At 38.6% G+C, this 18,173-nt stretch overlaps 1 protein-coding gene across 1 annotated transcript in view; it reads left to right on the forward strand.

Moving 5' to 3' along the window:
* Window positions 1-16,692, forward strand: part of si:dkey-247m21.3 (5-hydroxytryptamine receptor 4) — a 47,079-nt gene extending 30,387 nt beyond the window's left edge. The window contains exon 5 of the mRNA XM_053648843.1: window positions 16,507-16,692. Within this exon, the coding sequence (XP_053504818.1) occupies window positions 16,507-16,600 (94 nt within the window). The 3' untranslated portion in view covers window positions 16,601-16,692. The remainder of the gene's footprint in view (window positions 1-16,506) is intronic.
* The last annotated feature ends 1,481 nt before the right edge of the window (window positions 16,693-18,173 follow it).

Consider the following 18,173-nt stretch of genomic DNA (forward strand, 5'->3'; position numbering starts at 1 on the left):
ATATCAAAATGAAGTTAACAACTGTTCAGTGATAGAGACTTGAGTGTGAACTGTTCGCACAGATGTAAACACAGATTATTAGGTATGCTCTTGTATTGTGATGGTTTTTGAAGATGTACATCGTGTAGCTATGAGCTAAGAGTAGCTATGAGAGCGTAACTGAAAGTTCGAGCCAGAAGAGCACAGATATGAGGGTACCCTGGGACATAAGGCGGCCAGTCACTCCATCGTCAACAAACCTGAGTTAATGCGTGACCTTATCTAAGAGAAAAGCTTATTATCAAAAGGCTTGACGAAAGAAATAGGTTTTCAGCCTGTATTTAAACAGTGAGACTGTGTCTGAGTCCCAAACACTGATTGAAAGGCTGTTCCATATCTGTGGGGTTAAGTAAGAGAAAGCACTGCACCCTGTAGCACTGTAGCCTTCATTATTCAAAGTACCAACAAACAGCCTGCACCTTTTGATCGAAGTAGGTGTGGCTGGGTCATAATAGACCAAAAGTTCGCTCAGGTACTATGGCACGAGACCATTCAGTGCTTTATAGGTCAGTAATAGTATTTTATCATCAAAAATTTTACTGGGAGCAAATGCAGTGTGGATAAGATAGGGGTGATGTGATCATATCTTCTGGTTCTAGTAAGGACTCCAAACAGATTCCACACAGTAAGGCAATCATGTAGTGACATATTTATTTATTTATTTATTTTATGCACATGATGTAACTAAAAGGCGACCCAGAGTTACTCTGGTCTCAGAATGCCTACTGCTGGCTGCCTGTGGTCCTAGAAGTACTTCTGTCTTGGCAGAATTCAGTAGGAGGAAGTTACTCAACATCCAATGTCTAATGTCCTTTACACATTCTTTATTTATTTAGCAGGTGTCGCTCATCTGGCTTTGCTGAAACATACAGCTGTGTCCGCATAACAGCTGTAGCTAATACCATGTTTGTTTGTTGTTTAATTTTATGTACATGTTTTGAGGTTGAATTACACCAAAATGAAATTTCTCATTATTTTTTAAGACACTGAAACAACATTTTGATTAACTAGCACCTCCAGGGTTAGGGGTTCGATTCCACCACCCAGTGTGTGCTGAGTTTGCATGTTCTCGCCATGCTTCGGGGGTTTCCTCCAGGTACTCCGTTTTCCAGTCCAAAGACATGCATTGTAGGCTGACTGGCATTTCCAAATTGTCCTTAGTGTGTGAGTGTGTGCGATTGTGTCCTGTGATGGGTTGGCACCCTGTCTAGGGTGTCCCCCACCCTGTGCCCCGAGTCCCCGGGGATAGGCTCCAGGCTCCACGCAACCCTGTGTACAATAAGCTGTATAAACAATGGATGGATGGTGGAATCGGACTTCTGGATATCTCCTGTTGTGCTACATGTCATTCTGTTATATTTCAAGCTAGATTTATTACAGAACAAAACTGATTAATATGTATTGCATATGTATTTGCATATTTTTTCCCTCCGATATCTGACGAGGTAATATCGTTCTGATACTGATAGAGGATATTGGATCGGTACCATCCGTACCTGCCACAAATCAGCAACAGATCAATGCATTTTCTGAAAAATATTTTTTATAAAAGCATCCTGATGAACAGTTAGTGCAGGGTTTCTCAAATGTTTTGCTTACAGGGAAGCCTTTAATTCTAAATAAATAAATACATAAATAAATCATATATGTACAATGTGTACAGTAATATTCCGGCTGATGGAGCTGGATCTATAGTTCTTTTTATTCCTGAACTTTATTCTAAAGGACTAAGTGAGCTTTGGATTTAAACATTTAAATTCAAGTGACCAGTCAAATCAGCTAACTATAATGATAATGAGTCTTTATTGGTGATGTATACATTACAGCACAGTGAAATTCTTTTCTTCACATGCCCCAGCATGCCAGGAGGTTGGAGTCAGAGCGCAGGGTCAGCTATGAAGCATCGCCCCTGGAGCAGAGAGGGTTAAGGGCCTTGCTCAAGGGCATAACAGTGGCAGCTTGGTAGTACTGGGGCTTGAACCCTCGACCTTCTGATCAGTAACCAAGAGCTTGGAGTGCTGGTGCTTGAAGCCCTGACCTTCTGATCGGTAACCCAGAGCCTTAACCGCTAAGCCCAGAGCCTTAACCGCTAAGCCACTACTACCCCCCCATAAGAACTATAACAGACTGGGATTTCTAGCCTTGCCCTGCAATAAGTTGTCACCCCCTCCAGGGTGTCCCTCCCCTTATGCCCCAAGTTTCCTGGGATAGGCTCCAGGCTCCCCGCAACCCTGTATACGATAAGCAGTACAGAAAATGGATGGATGGATTTCCACCCTGTAACAAAAAAAAATCACAGCCCCACTTTGAGAACCACTGTGTGAGTATAACATATTGGAAATCTCTCAGATTTCATAGACAGGGGTCAGTGCTTTGTGAACTGTATCCATCAATCCATCAGCTATAATGTCACAGTATGCTGGCTGTCCTCATGATGTCTGAATGCATATAGATGTAAAAGAACAACACTGGCAAAATTTTTAGGGATGATCACTAGAAGATTTTAGCGAAATTCTAGCGATTTGGGTGAACTGTACTGAAAATAGTTCAGTATTACTGTTTGCTGTTCTGTCACTATGCTACAATGGCTTATTTTTATGTCCTTATCTGTAGAACATGTGCACAGCATGCACCACAAAATGAGCAAGTAATGTGGGAACTTCGGTTCAGAAATGGATCTCATATCCTCTGGGATTAACTTCTATTTACCACAGATGTTCGGGATGTTTTTACACATTCAAACTATTTGGCCGCGGTCCGATTTGATCACCATATCAAAATGAGATTTGCAAAGATTTATTTGTGCTTGATACATGAGGCCCTGTATATTTTTGGCCACCCATATTCCCTGGTTCTTCTTCAGCTGTGGACACCCCCAGGCCTTGCGTGCTCAGCGGGCTCACGAAAGGGCTGAATCAAAAATATTTTTAGGCCTGATCTTGGTAGCTTATTGGTGAAAATGGAAAGTTCAAGTCCCGTGGCTCATATACATACTAGAAACCTAGATAGCCGATGACATCATTCTGTACAATAGCAGTGTGTTCTTTCTCTCCATGGTGTGAAAGAAATATTTGTCTATGGATTATAAACATTCTTGCAAACATTACAAAGGAGAATGAAGTAATGCCAGCATGTTTTCCTGCATTTATATCTAATATACGGAAGCCCTAAGCGGCCATGCAATATTAATTATTTCTTTCTTGTTTTCTCGTGATCTCGACGTCATTTTTCTGTCTACTCGAAATCCATCGTCCTGAAGTCAGTGGGTTTTTTTTTTAATGGCTTTTTGGTTGAAATGCCTGAAATAAGGTCTGTGGTTAACACAATCTCAAAATACAGTCATGTGAAAAAATAAGTACACCCCATGAAAATTGTTGGGTTTTTTTTTTTTTGACATATTTGGACAAGCAAACATTTGATCCTCTTTGAAACAGTACCTATTAATGTAGTTGATAACGTATCAAATGACACATAAAATTGACATTTTATAGTTATTTATTTTCACAATTTAAATGAACAAAAAAACAGATGTGTCACATGGAAAAAGTAAGTACACCCCAACATTTATCGCACCTTCAAATCCATAAAATTAGAATCAGGTGATCAAGATTGGGTGCCAGTGATTAGAACCTGCTTAGGGAGTGCAGGTGGAGCCTGTGTTATTTACACCCCTCTCAAATCTAGTGTCTGGTGTTCCCTTTGTTATTGAGGTGTGTGGTGTCATCATGCCAAGATCTAAAGGGTTCTGTAAGGCCTTCAGAAAAAAGGTTGTGGATGCCTATGAGTCTGGCAAAGGGTTTACAAAGATCTCCAAATGATTTGAAATACTTCATTCCACTGTAAGGAAAATAATTTACAAATGGCGCAGATTTCAAACAACTGCCAATATGTCCAGGACTGGCCGTTCCGGCAAATTCAGCCCAACAGCAGGCCGTCTGATGCACAAAGAAGTCTCCAAGAACCCCAAAATTTCATCACAGGATCTGTTAGTATTCCTTGCAACTGTTAGTGTCAAAGTGCATGCTTCTACAATCAGAAAGAGATTGTACAGATTTGACCTGCATGGGTGACGTGCCAGGAGAAAGCCTTTGCAAGACTACAGTTTGCCAATGAGCATATAGGCAAAGACCAGGCCTTTTGGAATAATGTGCTCTGGACAGACAGAGCGAAAAGAAACTTGTTTGGCCACAGTAATAGCAGACATGTTTGGCGCAGACCAAAGACAGCTTTTCAGGAGAAGCACCTCATACCAACTGTCAAGCACGGTGGCGGAAATGTTGTGGTTTGGGGTTGCTTTGTAAGATCATGAGAAAACAACTTTTCGTTATGTCAAGGTCACGAGAACATTAAGTCGTGATCATGAGAAAACAACAAAGAAAAAATAAATAAATAATGCATGGCTGCTTAGGGCTTCCATACTAATATATACATATCAATCTACAGCATTTGATAATAATGTAAACCTGTCAAAACACTGCAATTGCAAGAGCCACATTACTAAATAATGGTGCTACTTATAGACAGATGTTATGCACTATAATTATCAAACTCATAGTAAGCTAAATCTTAGGGATTAGTGTTTCTCTATTATTTTGTCAGTCACTAAATTTGAAAATAACCATGTCCCTATTTTTTCAGATTGCTAGCTCAGTTTGCAGTGTCTAATGTTCAGTTTTGTCTAATGTCTGTATGGGTTTTGGTTACACGTCACCCCACAATGGTCCAGACTTTTATATATGGCTGCTTTCACATTTCCTGTTTGGGTCCCCCCTTCAAAAAAGGTGTTTGCTGGAGCATTCAAGAGTGCTATGGTAAAATTCATTTTATTTCTATTTATACTATAGCCTTGCATCAGTACAATGAGAAACACTTTAATCTAGGAAACATGTAAATAAATGATACGTCCCTGAAGATGGTGGGCTTTCATGGATTGCTGGGTCATGGTTTAAAGGACATAAGGTCAAGGATTCAGTGACGACAGTGATTGCTTTCAAATTAAGCGTTTTGTGAAGCAGTCGTTGTATCTACGCTGAATATTAAAAATGCAAGTTCAATGAAATTCATTGACAGTAGTGAATTTTCAGAAATGTCCCTGAATCAGCAGTTGAGCTCTAATAAGGCTCTTTATAATCTGTTTTGTGTGCGCTTAATGTTGTGCTATATAGAGCCCTCTCACCATAAAGCAGAACAACATGAAGGTCAGAATGGAGCGTGTCAACAGGAACAGTCATTATATTCATGCATGAGTGCCTTATTAGAGCTGCTAGAGTGCACACAGAGCACTGGGTGCTTACTGGCTATTTCTCTATACATGTATATGCAAGTTTACTAACCTTTTCCGTCAGAGTGCTGGTGTGAACAGTCTGCCAAAGAATATCGCTCAATTTCAGGACCACAAAAAAAAAAAAAAAAAAAGGTTTTCTTTTTGCAGGAACAGAATTTTCAATAAAATGTTAACCTTTGGTTTTTAAACACCTGGAGTTTCTTACATTTTATACCACAGTGCTGTTGCTCAGTGCTCATTTCTGGTCAAAAGTAGTAGGTGAGAGTAATGCAGCTGCAAATCACAGGTTTATGTAAATGTGCTTGGAGATCGAGTTTATTAAACATTTGGAAGATGGAAGGAGTCTCCAGTGTCACTGCTTTGTAACAGTAGCTACGTTTCCATCCAAGGGGTTTGTTTTTTTTCGAAAAAGGATTTTATGTTGATACTTCTAATGTTGCGAAATATAGTTCGGAAGGTTTTTGTTGAGAAATATGGCGTTCATGCAAAAAAAGTGTCACATGACAGAATTTATCCATACGTTGGGGGAAGAATTGGGATGCGCGTGCCATCCAGCGCACCATAAACCTGTTGCACAAGGAATTACGGTATGCCGTTTCATTTGGAAGCCTGGTATAACAGCGCATTCATTTTCCTTTAATAGCTGTGCACACAGCATGTGTACATAAATGGATGGTCGTTTTACTAACCCCAAAAGTTTCCCCCACTACTCTGTACTCGGCGCAGGTTGCCAGCTTGAACATGGCGATGGCAATCTGCTTTAGGTTCGGAACCGGTTCAATGGGCGCAGCATCAGGACCAATTAATTGGCACAACATCTCAAATGTGGGCTGTGACATTCTAAAATGTCGCAGCCAGAGACTTTCTGTGAAGGGTCTGTCCACCACTACCTTCCAGAACACCCTATTGCGTGGTCTCTCCCAGACCCAGGGCGCCAATCAGACGAGCAACTGCTCCATTCTGACGTCATCTTCTGATATTTTGTACAATTGCAATTATTTGTGAAATTAAAATGGCTGACCAAGTTCATTTAATTGTCTCAAAACTCTCTCCATTTTACAAAGATTTGAGACATGTTGGATGGAAAAGGTACACAATTTACGGTATACACAAAATTATGTGTGGAAATGGCTCAATGGAATATTTCTTTTGCGTTACACCAACACTTGTGCGGACTTTTTATTTTTTTTTAAGATGATGTCATCACGCACACCATTTTATTGGTAAAAGGCCAAATTAGATGGAAGAAAGGAGGGAGACAACAATTTTTTTTACCCATTTTCACTTTCACTAACAGAAAAGCACAAAAGGTGGATGGAAACTTGGCTGTAACATAATATTTTCTGATACAGGAAAGTCTTCAGGAAAGTAGAGTTTACACTTTGCTGTTTCTCTGTAATAAATTAGGAAAAATTATATTGTCTTGTTCTTTAATTAATAGAAATTGTATCCATTGGCAAATTGTTGTGGTATAAGAGAAATAAAACACTTTCTGGCATGCTGTTAAAAGAAAAGAATCAACTTATGAGTGGTAACAGTAACTCACACAACCCTATCGTTTTTGTTACTTACTTATTATAGACAGAAAAAAAAAACTACAGAATGGCAAATGGGACAAAAACGTCAACGCTCCATGAAAAAAAAAAATTAATGTAAATAATGATAACATTGGGCCTCTAAGTAAGTGCTTTATTAAAAGCAGATGCCCTTGGTAGGTAAATTAGTTAAATCTGTATATAGAAAGTGCTAATAAATATGACGTATATTATCACATATACAACTATATGCTACGGGAATTAATGTATTATTTAAAGTGTTTTAAAATCTCGGCCTTGTCTCATTTTCTGTTTTGTTTCCAATCAGATAAAGTACAACCGTTTTTCATTTCCCTTATACCTATTCCTTTAATTGTGTTTACAAGTTCAAGAGCATTTACAAACCCACTGCTTGGAACTTAACCAGAAATGATAATAGTACATTCTGAAGAAATTAAATAGCAAAACAGTATAACTTTATTGGGCATTGTCTGAGCCATAATCACCATAAATAAGCAACAGCAGCTGTGTTTAAGTGTAAAATACATGTTGTTTACCATGAAAATGATCTGTAGTGCAGCTGAACGGTGGGGTTTGTGTCGGTAATACACAGACTAAAGCGAATGTCGTACACTAACTGCGGCTTTTAAGCTTAATGGCTTTTAAAGCATGGGGATGTACTAATGTCGGCAGCTGGTTGGTTCGGTATCTTTGTCAGAGCTCGTACCTGTGGGGAGGCTAATTGATCCGAGGCCACTCAGTGGTGAAGGATGTGGACTTAGTGGTGCGGTCAAGTTCTGCTCTGAAGCAATTATGTGTCTCCAGCTTTTAAAGTCGGGGGCTTTTTTAGTCGTTATTCTATCTGACGGACTGTTTTAATTTCAATCAATATCCTATTTGCTTCAAGTGTAGCGATAAATATACTTCACTACATTCATTATTTAAGCCTAAACTGGATCATAGCCTTATTTGAACTTTGAGCGGGTGTTTCCGTGCTTTTATAAAGCTTCCTTTGCCTTATCACTATTTAATTTCTTTTTCATAACAAAAATTAAGCAAAGACATTAAAATAGATTTTTTAAAAAATAAATAAAAATAACAGAAGGTACGGGGAAAACTGCAACACTGTCACTTCATGAAATGATATTAGTATAAAATTACACATATAATTACAGTGGTTAAGGAAAATTCATTTTTGTGTCCAGAAGCAGGGGAAGCTATAAGACTCATTTAGTGTTATCATGTCTTATCTTTCTGATTTGTCAGAGGGTGCTGATTAATTTTCTATAACAGCTTCTATAGTAACAGCTCATTCACAGTTACCTGGTGGATGATCTACATAATCTAAGACTATAATAAGTGGAAATTCTTTTTGTCTTTCTATTTTATAACATCTGTAATGTGCCCACATAAATGCTTTCAAAGCAGTGTGTCCATATTCAGTTCTCCTAGCTAGCTTAGCTAGGTTCTATCATACACAGAGCACTGTCACTAGCATACAGCTTCACATTTCATCGCCTAATTGGTTTATATTTTGGAAAAAAGAACATTTTTATTATGACTTGCTTCATATTGTGTTTGAACTCTGCTGTGGCTCCCCTGCTAATTTATTGGAACAGCGTTTGTTTGTGCTGTACAGCAAAGACATTTAGGTTTGAGATCAAAAGATGGATATGAGACGCGAGTTTCAGATTTCAGCTTTTATTTCCTGGTATTTCTATCTAGATGTGTTAAGCGATAGAGCATTTTGTTTCAGACCACCCAAATTTTAAGTGAGCAAAAGTATAGGAACAGATAAGTCTTCAAGTAAATTAAAGTAAATAACACTTAATATTTGGTTGCATATCCCATCAAGCCTGCATCACTCATTGACATCACCACATTGTTGGTTTCTTCTTTTGTGATGCTTTTACCGCAGTCTCTTTCAGTTGTTGTTTGTTTCGGGTGTTCCTCCCTTCAGTCTCCTCTTCAGGAAGTGAAATGCTGCTCAATTGGGTTAAGGCCTGGTGATTGACATGGCCAGTCTAAAACCCTTCCACCCGCCCCTCAGTAAAGTCCTTTGTTGAGTTGGCAGTGTGTTTTGGATCATTGTCTTGCTGCATGATGAAGTTCCTCCTGATTAATCTGGATGCATTTCTCTGAAAATTGCCAGACAAGATGTTCCTGTAAACTTCTGAAATTCATTCTGCTGCTACCATCATGAGTTACACCATCAATAAAGAGTAGTGAGCCTGTTCCAGAAGCAGCCATGCAAGCCCAAACCATGACACTACCTCCACCATGTTTCACAGGTGAGCGTGTATGTTTTGGATCATGAGCAGATCCTTTCTTTCTCCACGCTTTGGCCTCTCCGTCACTTTTGTAGAAGTTCATCTTGGTTCCAGAACTTTTCTGGCTCATCTCTGTATTTCTTTGCAAATTCCAATCTGGCTTTCTGATTCTTACTGCTGATGAGTGGTTTGCATCTTGTGGTGTGGCCTGTATATTTCTGTTCTCAAAGTCTTGGAATGGTGGATTGTGATTCCTTCACCCCTGCCCTGTGGAGGTTGTTGATGTCACTGACTGTTGTTTTTGCATTTTTCTTCACAGCTCTCACAATATTTCAGTCATCAGCTGTTGTTGTTTTCCTTGGCCGACCCATTCGGTGTCTGTTCCTCAGTGCACCAGTGGTCTCTTTCTTTTTCAAGACATTCCAAATTTACATTTACAAACGCCCAAGGTTTGTGCAATGCCTCGGATTGATTTTCCCTCTTTTCTCAGCTTCCAAATGGCTTGCTTTTCTCCCATAGACAGCTTATCATTTTTAACAACAAATGCAGTCTTCACAGGTGAAACTGAAGGTTAAAACCAAGAGTAGATGTTCAGAGCTATTTATCGTTCAAACAGTCTAACAGGACACACCTGGGTAACAAGAAACACCTGTCAATCACACGTTGCAATATTTTTGCTCGCCTACAAATTGGGTGTTCTGACACAAAATGTGCTATGTTCTACGTCGTTTAACACATCTACATATAAATACCAGGACTAATAATGGAATAAAAGCTGTGAATTTGGATTACTGTGTTTAACATAGGTTTCATTCTTAATTTGGCTGAATTTTGTTAGCTATTTAGGGTTGTATAGAAATACATTTCATTTAGAGTCTAACGTGGCGCAGAAAACGAATGGTGATGGTATTCATGGCAATAAAGTACATCACTGCGAGCAGTAGTTGAAGCACCGGGTTTATATTAGCCAAAGACATTTGGTCAGCTTGAGTCAGAGAAGGGCCTGCATTTTGGTAAATGCGTCTCAAAACACACAGCGTCATGAGAATCTGTTTGGACATATGGGGAGCATTACTGAACATGATGAGCATAATGTACCTCATAAAAGAGAACAGAGCCGTGCTTGGTCACTGATCGTATCTGACAAAGTCTTATTATAGTAAAGGTTCATGTGAACCGCCTGAAATACCTTCCTGAAATACTCGCTGACCTGAGGGTAACTCGACATTTTTCATTTCTCCGTGACAGCTTAAGCACTAATCTATAACCTCGGAATTTTTTCCACTGCTATTTGTGGTTCTGTTTGCAATTGGTGAAGATTTACAGTATACACTATTAATATAGAATGATTCCTATGTGATAAGTTTGTATTATCGAATACTTACTGCGGCGAATGTTTTATTCTGAGCCAACATCCCATTTCTCTTTGAAGCTTTGAAGATTTGTTCTGTTCACTCAGATAAGCTATGTTCTTCAGGAAATGGCCAAAAAAACGACACTTCTAAAAGTTTAATCGATTCATTTTAGTTGTGCCTAACAGGTTTAGGGAATCTTATAGACAAAGTGTGCATGACTTTTTGGTTTCCAGTTATAAATGAATTCTGTTTAGAACTATGTTTTGGATAATAAGATGAATATTTGATGGAGCTTCGGAGGTTATCATCCGGGATTGATCACAGTTTTATTTTGGACGGCAGAAACATTTTGGGTTCAAGATCAGAACAGTTTAGTAACATGCAATATTAAGTTTAGGAAGAAGTTGCCTTGGAAAGCATTCAAACTCCTCTTCCAATGATCATGTGGTCATTTCGGAGAGGAGGAAAAAAAATGTTGATACAGACCTCACATATCTGACTTTGGCAAGGTGTCCGGAAAGGAACTTCTGAAAGGCCTCTTGGGTAGTAAACATGCTGTGAAGCATGTGAGCCTGTCATATTGCTGTGTGTTTGCTCTGGGTGTTTGTTACAGCAACAGCTTGGAGCAGAAGTCTGAGGAAAATGTAGATGGACTTGGAAGGGTGGGGGGTGTATAGAGAGGAGAGTAGCAGGGAACTCACATATGAGAATTGTGGACGTGATGATGAACTTTCTTGGCTTCCGTAGCAGACAGGCTGAAAATTCAACAGTTGGTACGACTACTGAATCAGAGCCAAGTCAATCACCTGTATGATCATGCATCAATCCTTTAAACCTTCAGTGTAGATTTAACTCATCATGGGATAAAGTATAGAAGGAAAAAAAAAAAGACCCCTGTTTTCATGTACTAGAAACTTGTAGCTACTTGTTTTATGTAAAAATAAAAGAAGGGCTAAATTGACAATTTTTCAAGCTAATCACACTAAAGATCTTTGATGTGAATACCTGCTGAGGTTTTACACATGATGCTGTGATACTTGACCCATATTCTGCTCCTCCATGATTTACAATGTTTTTATGATCAGATTCTTTCTGTAATCCAACCTATCCAACCATGTTCCAAACTGAGGGATGAAATTTAAATCCACTATAAAGCTTTTACTACACTGGAACTCCAAAGTTAAGAACCAGGTATTAACCACTGCTCGGGAAAAGAAACATATGGAGGCCATTTCCTGTCTAAAGTAATCAATTTGATGAAGTTTCTAAATCTGTAACACGTCTCACTTTCTGGGTTTCACACATCATGATTTTACACCCAGGGTTTTGACAGTTTGTAGCTTCAATCGGAAAACATTACACTAGTGAGATGTTTCAATCAAAACTCTTGAGCAAGAATCGTAGATCGTGTGCTTTCGCAGCCAATCTGTACTGTAGAAATACAAGTTATAATCACAGTTGCATTTATGATTGATTTATTAATCTGATTGTAGATTTGCAATTCATAAATGAACAACCAGGAGTGCATTTTGTGTGTGGTTACTTTTGACACAAAAATAACTTGAGGGGTCAAAGCAATGACGTGAAAATTGCTTTCAGCTGGAGTTGGGAAATAGGGGTGCTATGAGAAAGCCAACTTCTTTGGCTAAATGTATACACCAATCAGGAATAACATTAAAACCACATGCCTAATATTGTGCAAGTCCCCCTTGTGCCAATAAAACAGCTGTGACCCATCGAGGCATGGACTCCACAACACCTCTGAAGGTGTGCTGTGGTATCTGGCAAGTCCTTAAGTCTTGTTGCGAGGTGAGGCCTGCATGGATTGGACTTGTTTGTTCAGCACATCCCACATATGTTCAATCAGATTGAGATCTGGGGAATTTGGAGGCCGAGTCAACACCTTGAACACTTTGTCATGTTCCTCAAACCGTTCCTGAACAATTTTTGCAGTGTTGCAGGACGCATTATACTGCTGAATGAGTCCACTGCCATTAGGGAATAACGTTGCAATGAAGGGGTATACTTGGTCTTCAACAATGTTTAGGAACATTGGTGGTACATGTGAAGGTGACATCTACATGAATGCTAGGACATGATGATTCTCAGCAGAACATTGCCCAGAGCATCGGACTGCCTCCACCGACTTGCCTTCATCCCATAGTGCATCCTGGTGCCATCTCTTCTCCAGGAAAGTGACGCACACGCACCCGGCATGATGTAGAAGAAAATGTGATTCATCAGACCAGGCCACCTTCTTCCATTGATCCATGGTCCAGTTCTGATGCTACCATGCCCATTGTAGGCTCTTTCAGCAGTGTACAGGGGTCAGCATGGGCACTCTGAAAGGTCTGTGGCTGCGCAGCCCTATATACAGTAAGCTGTGATGCACTGTGTGTTCTGACACCTTTCTATGATAGTCAGCATGAACTTTTTCAGCAATTTGTGCCACAGTAGCTCTTCTGTGGGATGGGACCAGAGGCTAGCCTTCGCTCCCCACACACACCCTTTTGCCAGTTCACCGGTTGTCCTTCCTCGGACCACTTTTGGTAGGTACTAACCACTGCATACTGGGCACACTGTACAAGGCTGGTCATTTAGGAGATGCTCTGACCCAGTCGTCTAGCCATCGCAATTTGGCCCTTGTCAAAGTTTCTCAGATCCTTAACCTTGCCCATTTTTCCTGCCTCCAACAAATCAACTTCGAGAACTGTTCACTTTCTGTCTAATATATTCCGCAACTTGACAAATGCCACTGAAATGAGATAATGTCATTTACATTACCTATCAGTGGTTTTAAAGTTATGGCTGATCGGTGTATATTATGATACAATATATGATACGATATACTGTGATCATATATTGTAGAAATGCCTTCAAGTATTTTGATATGATATTTATGTCATATCACCCACCTCTACTGGCAGGAAGTGAAGTATGTATTAGCAAAAAATACAAAAAACAAACAAAAAAAACTGTTCTGTGAACTTTCTCCGTCATAAAGCATTTTATTTCCTGCACAAGGATAAACTGCGTTTAATGCTTTTGGATCTGGGTCAGGCGTTATCTTGGAATGATTTGTTATGCCGTCTTTGCAGGTTTTATTACACATTATTTATTACACATTAAATGCACCGTAATTCATTTCTCCTCCGTAAAATATATAATGAGTTTTTTTCACAAGGACACTCTCCAGTTCTGTTTCTAATTTTCATAGACTGCGACTGCTGTCAAGTAACTAATATTTTCATTCGTTTTTTAAAAAAAGAAGAAAAACAGATTTGTCACTCAAACTGAGGAGCTGTGTAAGCATCTCTGATGAAATTGAAGCTAAAATGTAACGTCATTTATCCACCTTCACATTCAGACATTTTTACCTACGGTATATACTAAGAATGTACAGAATATGAGCAGAAGCGGTATCATTGCAGTTCTCAGTACAATTTTCAAGATAGAAAGCTCAAATGACCCCAAGCTGAGGTACTCAGTATCAACTCCCGTGACAGTGACATTAAATTCCACTGTGGGCAGTGAAACAGCGTTACTGGTAATGTAGGAAACAAAAGTGAATATAGACCAAGCTGTTGATGAAAGACATTTAAGCCAAAAAAGTCCACTCAGTATTTAACTATAAAATTAATTTTTTGCACTATTGAAGGTCACATATTGATTATAATATTGTCATTCAGGGTGGACTTTTCTTTTTTCCTAGTGCTTAGTACACACCAAGTTATCATTTTTTTGTTACCGTATACATAGGTGCACTTTGTAGGTATACAATTTTAAAGAATTAATAATAACACCCAACTAATATCAGGTCACTGGTGGTCCCATGATGGCCCCGTTCCATTGATGGACACCTAGAGAGTGACCTATATGGTGGGTGGACATAATAAAATAGCCATTAAGTGTAGTTACACACCGTGTATATACAGTGGGGGCAAAAAGTCTGAGACCACTAAAGAAAATGCTTCTATTTTGCATGCTTTACAAATTGAATACAAAATCTTTAATTCCATAAATGATATCATCAGCAATAACTTGATTGAGAAGTTAAATTTTTACAGAATATTTACATACTTTTGAAAATTTCTTTGGTATTTGGTATGTCTCATTTTTGCTTTAATTACAGTGTACACTTGAGCTGGTATGGACTCCACAAGTTTGTGTAAAACCTAATCAAAACCACGGGAGCGTCGTCTGAGCACGTTCTTCAGTGGAAGAGATAAAGCTCAGGGAATATATGTATATAAATTTGCTTAAATTTGTACAGTAACCAACAAATCATGCAGAATCTTGAAATTTCTTGAACATTTCCTTTTTTTTTTTTGTTTTAATTATTTCTTTAAAACTTTGTTTATTTCCAGTATGAAAAGAAAAACAACAGAATTTCAATGTGGTCTAAGACGTTTGGACCCCGCCGTATGTAAAGCCCAGGTTTGGGCCAGAGTTAATCTTGGTTGTAAAATTATCAGGCTTACCTTCTATATTTCATGTACTTATCAGGAGCACTTTTATCGAGGTGCCATCTCCAGTTCTGCCGGAGCTCCTGGCACACAGATTCAATGGGCAGGCCCATAATAATAGGTATTTCCCCGATGGTTCTGTCCATGTTGTGGCTAAAATCATTGTCTCTGTGTTTGTAATGCTCCTGGGGATCTTTAATGAAGATTTCTCAGTCACAATGCAGTATCAGTAGCGGGAGAATAATGTAAAAGACTATTCTGCCACACAGCTTTTTGAACTTAACTGTAGGTAACTGAGAAATCATGTTCCATCAAAAGTTCCCCTCTGTTCATCCATGTGCTGTCATGCTGTATAAAGTTGGAGAATTAAATTATTTGACTGCATATTCTTATAAATGAAAAATGCTGTGGTGAATATTGTCCCTGCATGGTTTTACTTTTTTATGTTCCATCATTAGCATTAAGGTCTTGTCTACGGATTGCAGACCAATCAGGATGAAGGAATTTTTATTATATAAGCCAGCTAGCTAACATGCCCTAGCTAGGAATGCTAACAGACATGTTTGAGTTAAATTTATAAATGTTTGCAGCTTTGTATAACCACTATGCTAATCAGCAAGCTGACACGAGCTAATCAGACAGGATTTCAGGGGGAATTTTATCATATTCATAATATTTAAGAGCTGATGCGAGACAGCTAGCTAACATGAGCTAACCTGACAGGATATTTTAGCAGACATATTCAATATATACTGTATACCGCTTATGCTAGCAAGCTGACATGACCTATCTTGACAGGATTTCGGGGGGAATTTTAAAGTCATCATTTGTAAATGACAATCATGGCTAACAATAATGTGCTAACTTGGAAGGATATCTGAGAGAATATTTAAGCCATATTCTTAAATTTTAATATACATATACTGTTTATGCTAGCTAAACTTAGCTGATCAACATCAGCTAACTTTACGGAATTTCTAAACGAATTTGTAAGCCATATTTATAATCTTTGCTACTAATACTAGCTAGCAAGGGATCATGAGCTAACATGCTAGAATTTCAGAGAGAATTTGTTAAGCCGTGTTTATAAATGTTTGTATATATTATTTTGTATAAATAAATGTTTGTCATGACATAGCTGACAGGATTTTTTTTTTCATGAATATTCATAATATACACTGCTTATGCTAGATAGTTGAGTAATGTCAGCTAACTTGACAGGATTTCCTAGAGAACTGCTAAGTCACCATTGGTTCACAAAATTCACTGCGTACAATAGTTTATGAACATAGATTATGAATATGGCTTAAACATTCGCACAGAAATCCTGTCAGGTTAGCTACAGTAAGGGACTTTTTGAACTTTTGAGAACTAAAGGTGTGTTTGCGTTCATATTATGGGCTGCAGTCTGCTGCGATCATTGTCCCTTATTGTTCATAATCCTTTCATAGCTTGTGTTATGTTCATTATTTCCTGTTCATTGTGTATCCTGATGGAAGACACATTCATGTTCCTACTTGTAACACAAGTTCTAATGTCAGTGTTGTCCCTCCACAGGTTGTCATTTCTTCCAAACGGAAGCTGCAGTGACAACGGCAAGCGAATGCTTACTAGTGAACAGGAATCTCTGGATTCTGCTGGTGTTTTCTAACAAAGACAATACAAAGATATAGATGGCAGCAACCTGTTACTACAAACCAGCATCAGCTCACAGGTGGAAGACATGGCTTCTTCAGATAATCCAGAGAGGCTCCAGTGCTATAATACTCTGGGATTTTTACCTTTTTTTGACAAACCCAGAGTTGAATCACTACAATGAACCTTGCAAACGAGCATCTCACAGACTTTGCTCAGGTCATGGTAAAGGTTAAGCCAAGCACAACAGCACATGAGAGATGATTAGCCATGAAATTTGAGTGAAACTAATTAGACAAATGGAAAAAAGAAAACAGTGGACGCTACATAGAAAAATCCATAGCTGGCCTCCTCCTTGACCAAATGTCATTTCAAATCGGCCATGAGCAGCACCGACCTCCCCGTTTCTCATTTATGGAGCGGACACTGCCAGACTGAAATTGTTGGGAAGTGAATTTCTCATGGTCCAGTATCAGCGTGAGCCAAGTGGCCTTCCTCTGGGGTTACTTAAAAGAAAAATGTACACAATTTTCCTCATACCCCAAACATGGGCCTTTTAGTGTCGATAAATTAATAATCCATTTTGTACGATGTTAAACATCGCATCATTGAGTTTCCTTCAGCTACATCAGGCTGCTTTCACACACAAAAACCGCTGTTCACGTAGTGTGCACACTGTAACCATGACAACGCTCTTCCATCCTAGCTAGAATCAGCGGTTGAGAAAACACACACAGCTTTAGTCTTCTGGCTCCAGTGAGAAATTAAATTTTGGACACCAAACATGTCTTAACCCCACACTGGGTAAGAGGAACAGTGCGTACATTTATATTGCGGCTGAACTGTTCTTTTAAAGCAAATTTTTTTTCTCCATCAACATGCTAAAGATCAGCCTGTGGTAGATCCATTTTTCTCCTGAAAAAGCAAAATGGATTGCTCTATTTATTTTTGTGTACAGTTTTGGCTTCAGAAATAAGGAGCAATGACATTTGTCACCATGTGACATTTCTTATTGTACCTTCTTGTATTCTCTGATACGATTTTGTGTGTTGAAATATTGTTTAAAATGTACCTGTGGGAGAAGTGTAAAAGTTTTATTGTTTAAAAAAAAAAAAAAAAAAAAAACCCACCCAATGTGTGCTCAGTATTGTATCCATTAAAAAAAAATTCAACTGCAGCAAACATTCTTTACACAAAAGAAAAGAAAACGCTAATACGTCGTTTATCTTCACATTATGTAATCGGGAAGAATATTCAGAGATGATGGCTTAATGAAAATTGGTTAATTACTTAAAATGCTGCATGATGCCCTGAAAGCACAAAAGTGCCAAAATTATTATACCATTGTGTTTAAGTGAATCAATTACACATGAAGAAAAAGGTTGACTAAGAAAAATGCAAACTACATTACAAGGATCCGAAGCGACGGCACCCACTCACGAAAGAAAGAACATTTGTACTCTGACAGTCTCACTCGGCTTTAAGCAGTCAAGTGTGGTGTAAATGTTAACAGATTTAAACAGTGCAGAGCATCTCACAGGTAATGTATTAATTTTTTTTTTTAAAGTTTTTTTTTTTTTTAAAGTATT

The sequence above is a fragment of the Ictalurus furcatus genome, chromosome 18 (genome assembly GCF_023375685.1).
Source record: "Ictalurus furcatus strain D&B chromosome 18, Billie_1.0, whole genome shotgun sequence".
Lineage (NCBI taxonomy): Eukaryota > Metazoa > Chordata > Actinopteri > Siluriformes > Ictaluridae > Ictalurus > Ictalurus furcatus.